General features: G+C 33.1%; 2 protein-coding genes across 2 annotated transcripts; one reads left to right on the top strand and one right to left on the bottom strand.

Moving 5' to 3' along the window:
* Positions 1-8,085: 8,085 nt before the first annotated feature.
* On the bottom strand, positions 8,086-8,421 carry LOC145089539 (auxin-responsive protein SAUR19-like). The gene has a single exon (XM_079027960.1). The coding sequence runs from the start codon at positions 8,419-8,421 to the stop codon at positions 8,086-8,088; it is 336 nt and encodes a 111-aa protein (XP_078884086.1).
* Positions 8,422-9,096: 675 nt separating this feature from the next.
* On the top strand, positions 9,097-9,935 carry LOC145086718 (auxin-responsive protein SAUR21-like). The gene has a single exon (XM_079024546.1). It carries the CDS (start codon positions 9,175-9,177, stop codon positions 9,469-9,471), a length of 297 nt encoding a protein of 98 aa, XP_078880672.1. The 5' UTR covers positions 9,097-9,174; the 3' UTR covers positions 9,472-9,935.
* Positions 9,936-21,095: the final 11,160 nt, after the last annotated feature.

The following is a 21,095-nucleotide window of genomic DNA, read 5'->3' as shown; positions in this document are numbered from 1 at the left end:
TTTAAGAGGCCGGGCAACATCCCAAAATTTATGTCGAACATCATACAATCCAGATTATAAGAATTTCAATGCATGCTGGTGGGCAAAAATCGAATTAAATAAGTCATAGTTTATTAAACAGAAACTAATAGAAAAATGAAGTAAATTTATTGTTTATTTATTTCAAATGATTTTAAGGTGAATAGTGAAGTAATAAATTAGAACAATATTTTCAAATCTTTTGAATTTAAAAATAAAGGGGAAAATCTATTACTTACTATTTTTTGGTCATTTTGAAAATAAATAGAAGAAAAAAGGCTTAATGCAAACATAGGTTAAATGTTAGAATCAAAAGTGGAAATTAGGGAGCACCTTATTTTCTTTTCTTGTGAGCATCGATTAAATGTTAAAAAAAGAAAAGAAGGCATTGGTTTACATGTGTGTGTGGTTGGCGTGTTTGGCACGGAGCATTTGGGGGTGTTTGGGACCTTCTAGTTTTTACTTTTTCACAAAACGCTCCAATATATATATATATATATATATATATATATATATATATATATATATATATATATATATATATAAACAATTGTCCTTTTATGTAAATTTTACATATTTCAAAAACTTCCAGCTACTTTTATCAAACACTCATATAACAAATAATTAGTACAACTTTCAGCTATCAGGTACCAGATACCAGGCTACCAGCTACCACCTACGCGCTACTCCCTACCCGCTACAAGCAACTATTTTATCAAACACGTCGTATGTCTACAATCTGGAAAGAAATGGAGAACTTAAAGGTCTCTTTGTATTACGTTGAGTGCGAACCGAACCAGGAAAAAGAAACGAAGCACATAAATCATTTATGGGGTGCATGATTTCTCACATTAGGTAACCCAAAATTTATATTATTCTTAAATTTTATAGATTCTTCAGGTAATAAGAAAACCATAGCAAGTTGATTTTTCAAATATATTCAATTAAATGGGTAAATTGGAATTGAAATCTTGGATTGCTATTTGTAATGGGCTTAGAAATATGATGGCATGCCAAAAACTTGAATATCTTGAAGGGGACAGATTTAAGTGTTACAAACCTTTATTCAAATTGGAACGGAATTGTGAATTCCCTTACATAATGGAAAAAAGAATTGGCTAGATAAAACTTTAATGATAACATGGAATTGGTATGTAAATGTCAGAAGAATTGTGGAAACAAATCTACAGCCGTATTGATGCAAATGGGTCGATTCTAAGTAATTTACAAAGAAGGGACAAAAGCTTAACAAGTTGAATTAATGACATTGTTTGGTTAAAATTGGATTGGTGTTGCGTTCTCCTTCTTTCATATACTTGCTGCCTTTTTTTTAATATAATTATTTTTTACATTAAAAAATAGATTAAATGCAAGAAATAACATCATGCTTTTATTCTAAGCATTCGGTAAGACTCTTACCGTGAACATAGGAAGATTAACTTGTTACTTGATATTATTTTGTCCACGATATTCATGAAAAGTGTTCGTTAGGCAAAGGAAGAGTTTGGATTTCGATATGACCATCCAATGGGTGGCCTAACAATCAGGTGTAAAGAGCATATATTCTTTGATCTTGATATTGTTTGATCTTGCAAGTCGTCTGGGAGCATTTTGAATTCAAGTTATGTCATTCTATTTGCTTACACATTTTTGTAAAGCACTAATCACATACTTTTTTGCAACATGCATGCGAGACTGGCTCACTTGTCCGTATTGTATAAAACATAAATTTTCACTTGTTTGGAGTACCCTATATATTATTTGACGATATATTACTTGAATGAGAAACAAAACTCATTGTCAATATTTTTTTCTATCAAAAAAGAAGTATTTGCTAAATTTAAAAAAAAAAAAACATTACTGCGAATATATATATATATATATATATATATATATATATATATATATATATATATATATATATATATATATATATATATACTTTTGTTGTTGGGTTGTTAGCTAAGCTAATAACAACATATGCTTACACATGAGGAACCATAATCAAATATCAATGTTTTTTTATTATCTCGTACGTAAAGGTCATAGTGCATAGTCGTGATTGAACATAATACTTCTGTGGATTTTATACGATCCTTAGTTAATGCCGTACTCAACAATTTCACATATTAATTAGTTGTAATAAGGAAATTGCATAGGTTCCACACCATGACTCATTTGCTTTAAATTACATGATCTTTGGGTGTATAAGTAATCAAAAGAACATTAAAAATTGCGATAACTCTCTTCATATATCTAATCACCGGCATGGGCATCTTTGAGGGTGTGCGAGGTGGGCGACCGCACACGGCCACGCGAGCAAGGAGCGATAGAAGTTAATATTTTGTAATGAATAACAAGAGTCTGGCACTATAGGGGAATCCAACGTCGTGGAGGGGCCCCGTTTATTTACATAGGATTCATACTAGTAGACTACTAATCCAGGTTCGGAAACAAAATTGATTCAACGGTATAGTCGCCGGGAGAAAGTCAAATCACCCTCTTATTCTCGCCGATCTAAGTCGGAAGTCCTTAAGACATTACTCATTCTCTTGAACCCGCTAATTATGTTGTTGAGGGTGTGTGTGTTTGATTGTTGATTAAATGATTGTTTCAAAATCAGTGCTGATCGGGTGGCCTCCGGTTTAATGTTGATGGTTTTCGTATTTTTGGAACGGAGCCGATCGGTCACGTGGGTCCTACCCCTCGCGTACGAAAACAAAGGAGGTTCTGCGTCTTGTAAGACATAGAAGCAATAAGCATGGATAGTATTCCGGGTGCGATCATACCAACACTTCACTGGATCCATCAGAACTCTGCAGTTAAGATTACTCAATTTCATATTATTGATTAATTGATTGTTTCAGTTTCAAAAATTAGAATCAATTTTTTGAGAAATCTGATGCTTACTTGTTGTGCTTCAAAATTAGAATCGACCTACTTATGTTGTTTATTGTGTGTTTGATTGTTTCAATTTCAATTGATGACTTCTTTTAAAACAATATTTGAACAATAAAATTAATATGAAAGAATTCTGATTTTAAGCTTCCAAAAACTTGAAGGAATTTGATGACAAAGATATTAACTTGTGTTGTATCCCTCTTGAAGTTGCACTTAAATCTGGGGAACAATCCGATGTTGACGTCAATGAACTTAATCTGGAGTTATATCTGGTTGACGAGTTCTTACCAAGCGGTGAAACCACTAACCCACCGATGTTTTAAAATATATGAAGAAGTCAGTTGTTTTCCTAATTGATATAGAGTTTTGCTAAATATTTTTTTAACTGTTGCGTCTGTAGAAACAAGCTTCTCAAAATTGAAGTTGTTAAATTTCTACTTAAGGTCAACAATTTCAAAAAAAAAAAAAAAAAAAAAAAAAAAAAAAAAAAAAAAAAAAAAAAAAAAAAAAAACTGAATGACTTGGAAATGATAGATTTTGAGAACAATATATTTGGTACATATGGAAAACAATAGTTTGGAGAATATTTATTATGACCAGTCGGCGAGCAGCTTCGATTCTAAGAGTGCTATCAGAGCATTGCGATTAATGTAACTACATTAGATTATATTGTATGTTATCGTTCCTTTTTTTCTAATAATTATCGACTTATCATAGTATTAACGAATTTTGTTTATATATAAAAAAATTATGTTTACGCGCCCAATTTTATTTGCTGCACAGGCCCTCAAAATCACCGAACGCCCCTGATCACCGGGTTCCTTTTTTATAGGATCGATGAAACTGTTTCCATGTGGGACCCAATTCATCTTGTAATGCATCAATGTTTAGCCAACATATATTTTAATTTTGTTATAAAGAACAAAAGCATGTGAGAGTTAACGGTTGATATATCACCATCACTAGGTCATGGACCCAAGTGCTACATGTTGTTCACCAATTATATTTTTGATGATAAATCTGTACAACTTGATAAATACCGCACCATTCATAGAGTTAAAATTCCAGAATTCATAACATTAATTACTAATTCATATTAAGAAATAAATGGTTTCCCAGTTAACTTCATTAGTTTCGTTGACCTTAAATGTCAAATGGAAGAAAGATTAGTTGGTATTAGTTCGGTTTACCACTACAAGCAACTATCTTTGATAACACCATTTCACTCCCAAAAGTCATATTTCCAAAATAATCAATGATGAAATTAGTTTCTCATTCACACACTAAACAGATTATACTGAACTCAAAACGGTTCCTTGATCCGATTTCATACAAGTGGGAAAATTGTCTCGATTTAGTTACAAATGATAAAAAAAACCTAGTGGTTAGTTGGTTGTAAGAATGCTGTATAGAAGTCATAATGCGCCCAACTGAGAAGCAATATCACTGAATGTATATTCACTGCATGGAATAGTGAGGCCGCCCATTTGATGAACATACCCAAATACTTTTTCTGCCTGATCTAGTAATTCTTGAAAAGCAGGTTCGCTTAACAACCATACAGGAACCACATATCGCTTCTTCTCTTGCTCACCAACATAGATTGCTAAATAGCCTTTTGGGATGTCCATAGATTTGGTTGTGCTGCTTCCATTGGATAATGATCTTCGGAGAATTTGTTTTGCTTGAATGATCCGAGGAAAAAGGATGGCCATTTTTAAGGAGGGTGTGTCTGTTCACTTCAAAAGCCTGATTGAGGAAGGAAACTCTCAAAGCACGTCTTCTAGGTGAAAAGGTACGAATGATTTCAGAGGAAGTTATGGTTGTGTGACTCATATGGAATGGTATTTATATACAGAGATACAAGGAGATCTTGATTGAGGATGGTGACATACAGATGAAGAAAAGGCAACCTCACATGGCTTTGTCTTCCAACCTGTAAGACAGATCCAATGTCTAACTCTTGTATTAATGATAAGGCCACATATGTTTCAAGAAAACCTCAGAGATCTTAGCCACTATTTCATGCTTGTTGGGAGGCATTGCCACATTCATCTTAATATTACATGGGACCACGGTGCTTCTACCGTTTTTCATACCCAACTAAGTTTAGAATACTGGTGATACAAGTTATCTTCTTTGTTAAATTTTGTTTCTATTTACAAGTACATGAGTAAGCCATATTATTGCTTGTGACTGTGTGGTTGTTCAATTCAAGATGATCATACTTTTCATTATACAAGTGAAAAGACACGGCACACGATCTTGTCTTCCAGTCGCAATGTCCCCATCTGTCATTTAATTTCTTTTTTATCACTTATTGTACATTTGAAGATCCAATAAACCTTTATATATTGCATATGATAGGTAAAGCACCAGCATAATTTCCTCTCAAACTCCTCCTGTACATCTTTCACTTAGAGAATACTCACAAATTCTTTTGTCCCTTCGTGATAAACCTTCAGAAAAAAGGGTATTCGTATGCCTCGGATCATTCAAGCAAGACAGATACTAAAACGGTCTTTGTCAAATGGAACCCGCACAACAGAAACGGATCTACCGAAAGGATATTTTGCAGTTTATGTTGGAGAGCAAGAAAAGAAGCGTTTTGTGATTCCTGTGTCATTGTTATGCCAGCCTTCATTTCAGGACTTATTACGTGAAACCGAGGAAGAGTTTGAATATAACCATCCAATGGGCGGCCTAACAATCCGGTGTTGTGTGCAGACATTCTATGATCTTGCAAGTGGCCTGGGAGCATTTTGAAGTCAACTGACACTATTCAGTTTGCTAACACTTTTTTTGTAAAGCACGGATCACATACCATTTTGCAACATGCGAGACTGAGTCACTTGTCCCAGTTGTATAAAATATGAATTTTGACTTGTTTGGAATACCATGCATATTATTTCACGATATAGGTTTACACTTGAAGGAGAAACAAAATTCATTGTCAATATTTAAGAAAAAACCGAAGTGTCTGCTCAATTTCAACAAAGAAGTATCAATATAGCTAGGAATATCACCGATGTGCGAAACTAAAATCAAACATCAAGGTGTTTTTCATTTTCCTGTTGGTAACGATCAAAATGCATAATACGGATTAAACATACTATTTCTACGGGTGTTCTATGATTCTCAGTTTATGTCATTATGCGACAATTTTGCATATTAATTAGTTGTGGTAAGAAAAATTGCATAGATTTATCATAGGACTCATTGGCTTTAATTTACGCGATCCTATGGTGTGTAAGTAATTATAAGAATAGTTAAAAACTGTTATAACTCTATTCGTATATCCAATCACTAGTTCGTTGTTCATACAAAGGAGTAGTTTTCAAGTATGGCCCAATTGGGTCTTGTAATGCATCAATGATAACTTATATTTTAATTTTGTTAAGGAACAAAAGCATGTGGGGGTAGTAATTGGTAATATATCACTATCACAAGGTATTGGACCCAAATGCTACACATTGATCACCACTCATTTTTTAGAGAGAGAGAGAGAGAGAGAGAGAGAGAGAGAGAGAGAGAGAGAGAGAGAGAGAGAGCTCATAACATTATCAACTGATATTACAAAATATTTGGTTTCCGAGTTAACTTCATCAGCTTTGGTTCACTTTAAAGGTCAACTGGAATAAAGATTAGATAGTATATTAGTTAGATTTACCACAAAGAGCTACCATTTTTGTTAACTTTGTATGCTTTATGCACTTGTATTCTGCTTCTTTCTCATCTACTTGCTGACTTTGTTATTTTTTTTTAATATAATTATTTTTGACATTAAAAAAGCTTAAATGCAAGAAATTGCAACATACTTTTATTCTAAGCATTTGGTAAAAACTTTGAATAAGGGAAGATTAACTTGTTACCTGAGATTATTTAGACATCGATGTTCATGAACTGTGCTCGTTAGGTAGAGGAAGAGTTTGGATTTCGATATGACAATCCAATGGGTGGCCTAAAATCTGTTGTATTGAGAAGACATTGTTTGATCTTCAAAGTCGCCAGGGAGCATTTTGAAGTCAAGTTACATCATTCTATTTGCTTACACATTTTTGTAAAGCATTGATCGACCTTTTTGCAACATCCATGCGAGACTATGTCACTTGTCCCTGTTGTATAAAACATGAATTTTCACTTGTTTGGAGTACCCCATATATTATTTGACGATATAAGCTTATACTTGAATGAGAAACAAAATTCATTGTCAACATTTTTTTTCTTTCAAAAAAGGAGTGTCTGCTCAATTAAAAAAAAATTGTGAATATATATACGCATACTATACTTTTTTTGTTCAGTTGTTGGCTAATCTAATAACATGTGCTTACACCTGATATGAGGAACCAAAGTCAAATATCAATGTTTTTTCATTGTCTTGTACGTAACGGTCATAGTGCATAATCATGATTGAACATAATACTTCTACAGATATTCTACGATGATTCTCAGTTAATGCTGTATGCAAACAATTTCAGATATTAATGGGTTGTGATAAGGAAATTGCATAGTTGTAAAAACATGACTCATTGGCTCTAATTTACATGATATATGGGTGTATAAGTAATCAAAAGAATACTTAAACATTGATATAACGCTATTCATATATCTAATCACCAGGTTCTTTTTTCATACGATGAAATTGTTTTCAAGCGGGACCCAATTCGTCGTGTAATGCATCAATGTTTAGCCAACTTATATATTAATTTGCTTAAAGAACAAAAGCATGTGAGATTTAATGTTTTATATATCACCATCACAAGGTCATCGACCCAAGTGCTACATATTCTTTACCAATTATATTTTTGAAGATAAGTCTGAACTTGATAAATACCACAATGTTTATAGAGTTAAAATTCCAGCAGCATACATAACATTAATTACCAATTCATATTAGGAAATATTTGGTTTCCCTTAGTTTCATTCACCTAAAATGTCAAATGGAAGAAAGATTAGTTGGTATTAGTTCGGTTTACCACTAAAGCAACTATCTTTGTTAAAGCTCTGTTTCTCACCGAAAATTCATATTTACAAAATAATCAACCGTGAAATTTGTTTCTCATTCATACACTAAACAAATTATAGTGAACTCAAAACTGTTCCTTAATCTGATTTCATACAAGTGGAAAAATTGTCTCGATTTAGTTACAAATGATAAAAAAAAACCTAGTGGTTAGTTGGTTGTAAGAATGCTGTATAGAACTCATAATGCGCCCACTGAGAAGCAACATCACTGAATGTATATTCACTGCATGGAATTGTGAGGCCGCCCATTTGATGAACATACCCAAATTCTTGTTCTGCCTGATCTAGTAATTCTTGAAAAGCAGGTTCGCTTAACAACCATACAGGAACCACATATCGCTTCTTTTCTTGCTCACCAACATAGATTGCTAAATAGCCTTTCGGGATGTCCATAGATTTAGTAGTGCCGCTTCCATTGGATAATGATCTCCGCAGAATTTGTTTTACTTGAATGATCCGAGGGAAAAGGATGGCCATTTTTAAGGAGGGGGTGTCTGTTCACTTCAAAAGCCTGATTGAGGAAGGAAACTCTCAAAGCACGTCTTTTGGGTGAAAGGGTGCGAGGGATTTCAGAAGATGTTGTGATTGTGTGATTCATATGGAATGGTCTTTATATACAGAGATACAATTAAGCAGATCTTGATTGAGGATGGTGACATACGGTGGAAGAAATGGCAACCTCACATGGCTTTGTCTTCGAACCTGTAAGACAGATCCAATGTCTAATTCATGTATTTATGATAGGGCCACATATGTTTTAAGAAAACCCCAGAGATCTTAGCCACAATATTATGTTTGTTGGGAGGCATTGCCACATTCATCTAAATATTACATGGGACCATGGTCCTTCTACCGTTTTTCATACCCAACTAAGTTTAGAATACTGGTGATACAAGTTATCTTCTTTGTTAAATTCGTTTCTATTCACAAGTACATGATTAAGCCATATTATTGCTTGAGACTTTGTGGTTGTGCTATTCAAGATTGTACTTTTAATTATACAAGTGAAAAGACACAGCACATGATCTTGTCGTCCAGTCACAATGTCCCATCTCTCATTTAATTTCCTTTTTATCAATTACTGTACATTTGAAGCTCCAATAAACCTTTATATATAGCATATGATAGGCAAAGCACCAGCATAATTTCCTCTCAAACTCCTCCTGTACATCTTTCACTTAGAGAATACTCCCAAATTCTTTTGTCCCTTCGTGATAAACCTTCAGAAAAATGGGTATTCGTATGCCTCGGATCATTCAAGCAAGACAGATACTAAAACGGTCTTTATCAAATGGAACCCGCACAACAGAAATGGATCTACCGAAAGGATATTTTGCAGTTTATGTTGGAGAGCAAGAAAAGAAGCGTTTTGTGATTCCTGTGTCATTGTTAAGCCAACCTTCATTTCAGGACTTATTACGTGAGACGGAGGAAGAGTTTGGATATGACCATCCAATGGGCGGCCTAACAATCCGGTGTTGTGAGCAGACATTCTATGATCTTGCAAGTGGCCTCGGAGCATTTTGAAGTCAACTGACATCATTCTGTTTGCTAACACTTTTTTGTAAAGCACGAATCACATACCATTTTGCAACATGCGAGACTGAGTCACTTGTCCCAGTTGTATAAAAGATGAATTTTGACTTGTTTGGAATACCATGTATATTTTTTGACGATATAGGTTTACACTTGAAGGAGAAACAAAATTCATTGTCAATATTTAAGAAAAAACCGAAGTGTCTGCTCAATTTCAAAAGAGAAGTATCAATATAGCTAGGAATATCACCGATGTGCGAAACTAAAATCAAACATCAAGGTGTTTTTCATTTTCCTGTTGGTAACGATGAAAATGCATAATACAGATTAAACATACTATTTCTACGGGTGTTCTATGATTCTCAGTTTATGTCATTATGCAACAATTTTGCATATTAATTAGTTGTGGTAAGAAAAATTGCATAGATTTATCGTAAGACTCGTTGGCTTTAATTTACGCGATCCTATGGTGTGTAAGTAATTACAAAAAAAGTTAAAAACTTTTTTAACTTTATTCGTATATCCAATCACTAGTTCGTTGTTCATACGAAGAACAAGTTTACAAGTAAGGCCTAATTGGGTTTTGTAATGCATCAATGATAACTTATATTTTAATTTTGTTAAGGAACAAAAGCATGTGGGGGTAGTAGTTGGTAATATATCACTATCACAAGGTCTTGGACCCAAATGCTACACATTGATAACCACTCATTTGTGTGTGTGTGTGAGAGAGAGAGAGAGAGAGAGAGAGAGAGAGAGAGAGAGAGAGAGAGAGAGAGAGAGAGAGAGAGAGAGAGAGAGAGAGAGAGAGAGAGAGAGAGAGAGAGAGAGAGAGAGAGAGAGCTCGTAACATTATCAAGTGATATTACAAAATATTTGGTTTCCTAGTTAACTTCATCAACTTTCGTTCACTTTAAAGGTCAACCGGAAGAAAGATTATATAGTATATTAGTTGGATTTACCACAAAGAGCTACCATTTTTGTTAACTTTGTATGCTTTATGCACTTGTACAAGACAAGCCAAGATATAACATTAAACACAGTACACAATTTCATTCCCAAACAAAAGAATCATATTTATAAAATAGTCGACAAAAAATTTGTTTCTCTTTGTTTATATTCTCTAATAGTTAATAATTTTTTAATTGTTGAGTATGTAATGATTTTGTTTGCCTTGTAGTCTAGTTAGTGGAAAGAAAGTTCGAATAGCAAATTGGTACATCGGAAGAAAAAAGGGAAAATAGTAGGAGACAAAAATGTTGTTGTTGTTTTTTTTTTTTTTTTTTTTTTAATTTTAGAAATTGGGTGTTTTTAAGATGTTAGTCGTTAATACTTAGCTTATTGATTTAGTGGTGTTTTAAATGTCTCAAACTCTTAAAAAATTCGTTTGGTGGTGTGTTAACTCTTAGATTAAGCTATTTAAACGTCGTATTGTTAAATGGTTAATTGTTAATTACTCAATTTATTAGACTTCTCTTGAGAGATATTTGGATTGGTTATTTGATATTAATTTTCGAACCATTTGCTATCGTTGCTTCGATTTTTTTATTTGCTCAAATATTTTTAGGCACTAAACGTTGAATACAGTATTTGTTTATATAGGGCTCTTTTTTGTTTGAAGCATGATTTGCCTCCACCTGTTGTCGTGATACCATCTCGTTCTCAACATCAAAATGAGATAAATTTTACGCTTGATGACCTAGCTTCTACGAATTATTTCTTTGAGCATGTAGTGAACTTCATAGGCTTACACTAGCTTAGGTCGTAGATGGGTGGTATTCTTGAAGAGATTTGGTAACATCCCAAATTTTATAATATCTTTGATGACCTAGCTTCTATGAATTTGATCTGTAAACATGGAGTGAACATCATAGCTAACACTAACTTAGCTCGTGGAAGGGTGGTTTTCTTGAAGAGACTAGGCAACATCCCAAATTTTATATCGAACATAAGACAATCAAGCATATAAGAATTTTAGGGCATGCTGGTGGGCAAAAATAGAATTTAATAGCCCAAAAGTTTATTAAACGGAAACTAATAGAATAAAGAAGTAAATTAATTGTTTATATATTTAAAATGAGATGTGTGTTGAATAGTTAGGTCATAAATTAGAAGGGTATTTTGAAATATTTCGATTTTGAAAATAGAGGGAAAACCTGCTACTTATTATTGTTTGGTCATATTTTGTAAATAAATAGAGGATGAAGGGCTTAATGCAAACATAGGTTAGATGTTAGGATCAAAAGTGGAAATTGGGGAGCACCTTACATTCTTTTTGTGTGAGATCGAATGTTAACAAAATAAAAGAAAACGCTTGTTTGCATTCGTGTGCATGGTTGGCGTGTTTGGCACGGAGCGTTTGGGAGTGTTTGAGAGCTTCTATCTTTTGACAAAACGTTCCAATTTAAACAAAAAGCTTCGTTTAGCAATACGAGCGTTTATTTTAGACTTTAAACAAAATGCTCCAAATCTACAAGTTAATTCATGTTGCATTTAACAAAATGCGACTGGGCTTTTTTAAATCAATTTACACAACTGTCTATATATATATATACATATATATATATATATATATATATATATATATATATATATATATATATAAACAATTGTCATTTTATGAAATTTTACATACTTCAAAAGTTTCTAGCTACTTTTTTCAAACACTCATATAACAAATAAATGTTATAGCTTTCAGCTTTCAGCTACCGGGTAACAATTATTTTTGTCAAGCACACCCTATGTCTGCAATCGGGAAAGAAAGGGATACCTTCAAGGTTTCTTTGTATTATGTTGAGTGGGAACCGAACCAGAGAAAGGGGAAAAAGAAAAGGAGAACATAAATCATACAACAGATGAGTGATTTCTCACATTTGGTAACCCAAAATTCTAGTTGTTCTTCAGTTTGTTAGATTCTTGAGGAAATAACCAAATTATAGTAAGTTCATTTTTCAAATATATTTAAATAAATTTTGAAATTGGATTTGGACTCATGTATTACAATTTTTAATGAGTTTAGAAATATGATTGCATGGCAAAAACTTGAATATCATGAATGCGACTGATTTGAGTATTACTAACCTTTATTCAAATTGGAATTGAACTGTAAATTCAAACACGTAATGGAAAAGGGAATGGGCTAGGTAAAACTTTGATAATAACGTGGAATTGGTATGAAAATGTAAGAAGAATTGTGGAAACAAATCTACAAGTGTATTGATGCAAATGGGACAATTCTAAGTAATTTACAAAGAACGGACAAAAGCTTAACAAGTTGAAAGAATGAAATTGTTCGGTTAAAATTGGATTGGTGTTGTATTCTGCTTCTTTCTCATCTACTTGCTGACTTTGTTATTTTTTTTAATATAATTATTTTTGACATTAAAAAAGTTTTTTTTTTGAAATAGAGACGTTAAAAAAGTTTAAATGCAAGAAATGGCAACATACTTTTATTCTAAGCATTTGGTAAAAACTTTGAATAAGGGAAGATTAACTTGTTATTTGAGATTATTTAGACGTCGATGTTCATGAACTGTGCTCGTTAGGCGGAGGAAGAGTTTGGATTTCGATATGACAATCCAATGGGTGGCCTAAAATCCGTTGTAGTGAGAAGACTTTGTTTGATCCTCAAAGTCGCCTGGGAGCATTTTGAAGTCGAGTTACATCATTCTGCTTGCTTACACATTTTTGTAAAGCATTGATCGACCTTTTTACAACATGCATGCGAGATTATGTCACTTGTCCCTGTTGTATAAAACATGAATTTTCACTTGTTTGGAGTACCCCATATATTATTTGATGATATAAGCTTATACTTGAATGAGAAACAAAATTCATTGTCAACATTTTTTTTCTTTCAAAAAAGAAGTGTCTGCTCAATTAAAAAAAAATTGTGAATATATATATACGCATACTATACTTTTTTTGTTCAGTTGTTGGCTAATCTAATAACATGTGCTTACACCTGATATGAGGAACCAAAATCAAATATCAATGTTTTTTCATTGTCTTGTACGTAACGGTCATAGTGCATAATCATGATTGACCATAATACTTTTATGGATATTCTAATTTAATGACGTATGCAACAGTTTCAGATATTAATGGGTTGTGATAAGGAAATTGCATAGTTGTAAAAACATGACTCATTGACTCTAATTTACATGATATATGGGTGTATAAGTGATCAAAAGAATACTTAAACATTGATTTAACGCTATTCATATATCGAATCACCAGGTTCTTTTTTCATACGATGAAATTGTTTTCAACCGGGACCCAATTCGTCGTGTAATGCATCAATGTTTAGCCAACTTATATATTAATTTGCTTAAAGAACAAAAGCATGTGAGATTTAATGTTTTATATATCACCATCACAAGGTCATCGACCCAAGTGCTACATATTGTTTACCAATTATATTTTTGATGATAAGTCTGAACTTGATAAATACCACAATGTTTATAGAGTTAAAATTCCAACATACATAACATTAATTACCAATTCATATTACCAAATATTTGGTTTCCCTTAGTTTCATTCACCTAAAATGTCAAATGGAAGAAAGATTAGTTGGTATTAGTTCGGTTTACCACTAGAAGCAACTATGTTTGTTAAAACTCTGTTTCTCTCCGAAAATTCATATTTACAAAATAATCAACGGTGAATTAGTTTCTCATTCATACACTAAACAAATTATAGTGAACTCCAAACTGTTCCTTAATCCGATTTCATACAAGTGGAAAAATTGTCTCGATTTAGTTACAAATGATAAAAAAAACCTAGTGGTTAGTTGGTTGTAAGAATGCTGTATAGAACTCATAATGCGCCCAACTGAGAAGCAACATCACTGAATGTATATTCACTGCATGGAATTGTGAGGCCGCCCATTTGATGAACATACCCAAATTCTTGTTCTGCCAGATCTAGTAATTCTTGAAAAGCAGGTTCGCTTAACAACCATACAGGAACCACATATCGCTTCTTTTCTTGCTCACCAACATAGATTGCTAAATAGCCTTTCGGGATGTCCATAGATTTAGTAGTGCCGCTTCCATTGGATAATGATCTCCGCAGAATTTGTTTTACTTGAATGATCCGAGGGAAAAGGATGGCCATTTTTAAGGAGGGGGTGTCTGTTCACTTCAAAAGCCTGATTGAGGAAGGAAACTCTCAAAGCACGTCTTTTGGGTGAAAGGGTGCGAGGGATTTCAGAAGATGTTGTGATTGTGTGATTCATATGGAATGGTCTTTATATACAGAGATACAACTAAGCAGATCTTGATTGAGGAAGGTGACATACGGTGGAAGAAATGGCAACCTCACAACATGGCTTTGTCTTCCAACCTGTAAGACAGATCCAATGTCTAATTCATGTATTTATGAGAGGGCCACATATGTTTCATGAAAACCCCAGAGATCTTAGCCACAATTTCGCGCTTGTTGGGAGGCATTGCCACATTCATCTTAATATTACATGGGACCATGGTGCTTCTTCCGTTTTTCATACCCACCTAAGCTTAGAATACTGGTGATACAAGTTATCTTCTTTGTTAAATTTCGTTTCTCTTTACAAGTAAATGATTAAGCCATATTATTGTTTGTGACTTTGTGGTTGTGCAATTCAAGATGATACTTTTAATAACACAAGCGAAAAGACAGCGGCACATGATCTTGTCTTCCAGTCGCAATGCCCCATCTGTCATTTAATTTCCTTTATATCAATTATGGTACATTTGAAGCTCCAATAAACCTTTATATATAGCGTATGATAAGCAAAGCACCAGCATAATTTCCTCTGCAAATTCCTCCTGTACATCTTTCACTTAGAGAATACTCACAGATTCTTTTGTCCCTCCGTGATAAACCTTCAGAAAAATGGGTATTCGTATGCCTCGGATCATTCAAGCAAGACAGATACTAAAACGGTCTTTGTCAAATGGAACCCGCACAACAGAAACAGATCTACCGAAAGGATATTTTGCAGTTTATGTTGGAGAGCAAGAAAAGAAGCATTTTGTGATTCCTGTGTCATTGTTAAGCTTCAGGACTTATTACGTGAGACGGAGGAAGAGTTTGGATATGACCATCCAATGGGCGGCCTAACAATCCGGTGTAGTGAGCAGACATTCTATGGCCTGGGAGCATTTTGAAGTCAACTGACATCATTCTGTTTGCTAACACTTTTTTGTAAAGCACGGATCACATACCATTTTGCAACATGCGAGACTGAGTCACTTGTCCTAGTTGTATAAAATATGAATTTTGACTTGTTTGGAATACCATGTATATTTTTTGACGATATAGGTTTACACTTGAAGGAGAAACAAAATTCATTGTCAATATTTAAGAAAAAACCGAAGTGTCTGCTCAATTTCAAAAAAGAAGTATCAATAGAGCTAGGAATATCACCGATGTGCGAAACTAAAATCAAACATCAAGGTGTTTTTCATTTTCCTGTTGGTAACGATCAAAATGCATAATATAGATTAAACATACTATTTCTACGGGTGTTCTATGATTCTCACTTTATGTCATTATGCAACAATTTTGCATATTAATTAGTTGTGGTAAGAAAAATTGCATAGATTTATCATAGGACTCATTGGCTTTAATTTACGCGATCCTATGGTGTGTAAGTAATTACAAGAATAGTTAAAAACTGTTATAACTCTATTCCTATATCCAATCACTAGTTCGTTGTTCATACAAAGGAGTAGTTTTCAAGTAAGGCCTAATTGGGTCTTGTAATGCATCAATGATAACTTATATTTTAATTTTGTTAAGGAACAAAAGCATGTAGGGGTAGTAATTGGTAATATATCACTATCACAAGGTCTTGGACACAAATGCTACACATTGATCACCACTCATTTTTGAGGGAGAGAGAGAGAGAGAGAGAGAGAGTGTGTGTGTGTGTAAGAGAGAGAGAGAGAGAGAGAGAGCACGTAACATTATCAACTGATATTACAAAATATTTGGTTTCCTAGTTAACTCCATCAGCTTTCGTTCACTTTAAAGGTCAACTGGAAGAAAGATTAGATAGTATATTAGTTAGATTTACCACAAAGAGCTACCATTTTTGTTAACTTTGTATGCTTTATGCACTTGTACAAGACAAGCCAAGATATAACATTAACACAGTACACAATTCACTCCCAAACAAAAGAATCATATTTATAAAATAGTCAGACAAAAAAATTTGTTTCTCTTTGTTTATATTCTCTAATGGTTAATAATTTTTTAATTGTTGAGTATGTAATGATTTTGCATGCCCTGTAGTCCAGTTAGTGGAAAGAAAGTTCGAATAGCAAATTTGTACAGCGGAAGAAAAAAGGGAAAATAGTAGGAGACAAAAATGTTGTTGTTGTCTTTTTTTTTTTTTTTTTTTTTTAATTTTAGAAGTTGGGTTTTTTTTAAGATGTTAGTCATTAATACTTAGCTTATTGATTTAGTGGTGTTTTAAATGTCTCAAACTCTTAAAAAATTGGTTTGGTGCTATCTGAACTTTTAAATTAAGCTATTTAAATGTCGATTGTTAAGTGGTTAATTGTTAATTACTCAATTTATTAGTTTGTTAGTGTTTATGTAAGTTATTGAAATTTGACGTTTTTAAGGTGTTAATTACTTATAATTTTTAAATTCTTAAAACCGCAAATTAAAAAAAATCAAGTCCACATGGCATCAAGTGTTGAGTACATTACTTGTTTATATAGGGCTTCTCCTGAGATGGATTTGGATGTTCATCATGATGGGAAGAAGAAACTTTCTGATCGTTTGGCGTCTCTTGAGATGGATTTGGATTGGTTATTTGATATTAATTTACGAACCATTTGCTATCGTTGCTTCGATTTTTTTATTTTCTCAAATATTTTTAGGTACCAAATGTTGAATATAGTATTTGTTAATATAGGGGCCTTTTTTATCTGAAGCATAATTTGTCTCCTCCTATTGTCGTGATACCATCTCGTTCTCAACATCAAAATGAGATAAATTTTAAGCTTGATGACATAGCTTTAACGAATTATTTATTTGATCATGCAGTGAACTTCATAGGCTTACACTAGCTTAGGTCGTGGATGTGTTGTATTCTTGAATAGATTTGGTAACATCCCAAATTTTATAATACGTTTGATGACCTAGCTTCTATGAATTTGATCTGTAAACATGGAGTGAACTTCATAGCTTACACTAACTTAGCTCATGGATGGGTGGTTTTCTTGAAGAGACTAGGAAACATCCCAAATTTCATATCGAACATCAGACGATCAAGTATATAAGAATTTTAGGGCATGTTGGTGGGCAAAAATAGAATTTAATAGCCCAAAAGTTTATTAAACGGAAACTAATAGAATAATGAAGTAAATTAATTGTTTATATATTTAAAATGAGATGTGTGTTGAATAGTTAGGTCACAAGTTAGAAGGGTATTTTGAAATATTTCGAATTTGAAAATAGAGGGAAAAATCTACTACTAATTATTGTTTGGTCATTTTGAAAATAAATAGAGGATGAAGGGCTTAATGCAAACATAGGTTAGATATTGGTATCAAATGTGGAAATTGGGGAGCACCTTATTTTCTTTTTGTGTGAGATCGAATGTTAACAAAATAAAAGAAAACGCTTGTTTGCATTTGTATGCATGGTTGGTGTGTTTGGCACAGAGCGCTTGGGAGTGTTTGAGAGCTTGTATCTTTTGAAAAAACGTTCCAATTTAAACAAAAAACTTCGTTTAGCAATACGATTATTTATTTTTGACTTTAAACAAAATGCTCCAAATCTACAAGTTAATTCATGTTGCATTTAACAAAATGCGACTGAGTTTTTTTAAATCAATTTACACAACTGTCTACATATATATATATATATATATATATATATATATATATAAACAATTGTCATTTTATGTAGTTTTACATACTTCAAAAGCTTTAAGCTACTTTTTTCAAACACTCATATAACAAATAAATGTTATAGTTTTCAGCTTGCAGCTACCGTGTACGAGCTACCGGGTAACAACTATTTTTGTCATGCACACCCTATGTCTGCAATCTGGAAAGAAAGGGATACCTCCAAGGTCTCTTTATATTATGTTGAGTGCGAACCGAACCAGAGAAAGGGGAAAAAGAAAAGGAGAACATCAATCATATAATAGATGAGTGATTTCTCACATTTGGTAACCCAAAATTTCAGTTGTTCTTCAGTTTGTTAGATTCTTGAGGAAATAACCAAATTATAGTAATTTGATTTTTCAAATATATTTAAATAAATTTTGAAATTGGATTTGGACTTATGTATTACTATTTGTAATGAGCTTAGAAATATGATTGCATGGCAAAAACTTGAATATCTGGAATGTGACTGATTTGAGTATTACTAACCTTTAGTCAAATTGGAATTGAACTGTAAATTCAAACACATAATGGAAAAGGGAATGGGCTAGGTAAAACATTGATTATAACGTGGAATTGGTATGTAAATGTTAGAAGAATTGTGGAAACAAATCTACAAGTGTATTGATGCAAATGGGACAATTCTAAGTAATTTACAAAGAAGGGACAAAAGCTTAACAAGTTGAAAGAATGAAATTGTTCGGTTAAAATTGGATTGGTGTTTTATTCTGCTTCTTTCTCATCTACTTGCTGACTTTGTTATTTTTTTTAATATAATTATTTTTGACATTATAACAGTTTAAATGCAAGAAATAGCAACATACTTTTATTCTAAGCATTTGGTAAAAACTTTGAATAAAGGAAGATTAACTTGTTACTTGAGATTATTTAGACATCGATGTTCATGAACAGTGCTCGTTAGGCGGAGGAAGAGTTTGGATTTCGATATGACAATCGAATCGGTGGCCTAAAATTCGTTGTAGTGAGAAGACATTGTTTGAACTTCAAAGTCGCCTGGGAGCATTTTGAAGTCCAGTTTTCTGTTTGCTTACACATTTTTGTAAAGCATTGATCGACCTTTTTGCAACATGCATGTGAGATTATGTCACTTGTCCTTGTTGTATAAAACATGAATTTTCACTTGTTTGGAGTACCCCATATATTATTTGACGATATAAGCTTATATATGAATGAGAAACAAAATTCATTGTCAACATTTTTTTTCTTTCAAAAAAGAAGTGTCAGCTCAATTAAAAGAAAATTGTGAATATACATACGCGTACTATACTTTTTTTGGTCTGTTGTTGGCTAATCTAATAACATGTGCTTACACCTGAAATGAGGGACCAAAATCAAATATCAATGTTTTTTCATTATTTTGTACGTAACGGTCATAGTGCATAATCATGATTGAACATAATACTTCTACACGATGATTCTCAGTTAATTTAATGTTGTATGCAACAATTTCGGATATTAATGGGTTGTGATAAGGAAATTGCATAGTTGTAAAAACATGACTCATTGGCTCTAATTTACATGATATATGGGTGTATAAGTAATCAAACGAATACTTAAACATTGATATAACGCTCTTCATATATCTAATCACCAGGTTCTTTTTTCATACGATGAAATTGTTTTCAACCGGGACCCAATCCGTCGTGTAATGCATCAATGTTTAGCCAACTTATATATTAATTTGCTTAAAGAACAAAAGCATGTGAGATTTAATGTTTTATATATCACCATCACAAGGTCATCGACCCAAGTGCTACATATTGTTTACCAATTATATTTTTGATGATAAGTCTGAACTTGATAAATACCACAATGTTTATAGAGTTAAAATTCCAGCATACATAACATTAATTACCAATTCATATTACGAAATATTTGGTTTCCCTTAGTTTCATTCTCCTAAAATGTCAAATGGAAGAAAGATTAGTTGGTATTAGTTCGGTTTACCACTAGAAGCAACTACCTTTGTTAAAACTCCGTTTCTCTCCGAAAATTCATATTTACAAAATAATCAACGGTGAATTAGTTTCTCATTCATACACTAAACAAATTATAGTGAACTCCAAACTGTTCCTTAATCCGATTTCATACAAGTGGAAAAATTGTCTCGATTTAGTTACAAATGATGAAAAAAACCTAGTGGTTAGTTGGTTGTAAGAATGCTGTATAGAACTCATAATGCGCCCAACTGAGAAGCAACATCACTGAATGTATATTCACTGCATGGAATTGTGAGGCCGCCCATTTGATGAACATACCCAAATTCTTGTTCTGCCAGATCTAGTAATTCTTGAAAAGCAGGTTCGCTTAACAACCATACAGGAACCACATATCGCTTCTTTTCTTGCTCACCAACATAGATTGCTAAATAGCCTTTCGGGATGTCCATAGATTTAGTAGTGCCGCTTCCATTGGATAATGATCTCCGCAGAATTTGTTTTACTTGAATGATCCGAGGGAAAAGGATGGCCATTTTTAAGGAGGGGGTGTCTGTTCACTTCAAAAGCCTGATTGAGGAAGGAAACTCTCAAAGCATGTCTTTTGGGTGAAAGGGTGCGAGGGATTTCAGAAGATGTTGTGATTGTGTGATTCATATGGAATGGTCTTTATATACAGAGATACAACTAAGCAGATCTTGATTGAGGAAGGTGACATACGGTGGAAGAAATGGCAACCTCACAACATGGCTTTGTCTTCCAACCT

This window comes from Lactuca serriola, chromosome 2 (genome assembly GCF_051521515.1).
Source record: "Lactuca serriola cultivar US96UC23 chromosome 2, Lser_US96UC23_V15, whole genome shotgun sequence".
NCBI classification, from domain to species: domain Eukaryota; kingdom Viridiplantae; phylum Streptophyta; class Magnoliopsida; order Asterales; family Asteraceae; genus Lactuca; species Lactuca serriola.
Note: the sequence above shows the minus strand (reverse complement) of the source record. Positions and strands in the feature narration are given on the sequence as shown.

What these genes read in the sequence shown, in the direction of transcription:
- LOC145086718 (XM_079024546.1), top strand. Translation starts at nt 9,175, where the DNA reads ATGGGTATTCGTATGCCTCGGATCATTCAAGCAAGACAGATACTAAAA.
- LOC145089539 (XM_079027960.1), bottom strand. Translation starts at nt 8,421, where the DNA reads ATGGCCATCCTTTTCCCTCGGATCATTCAAGTAAAACAAATTCTGCGG.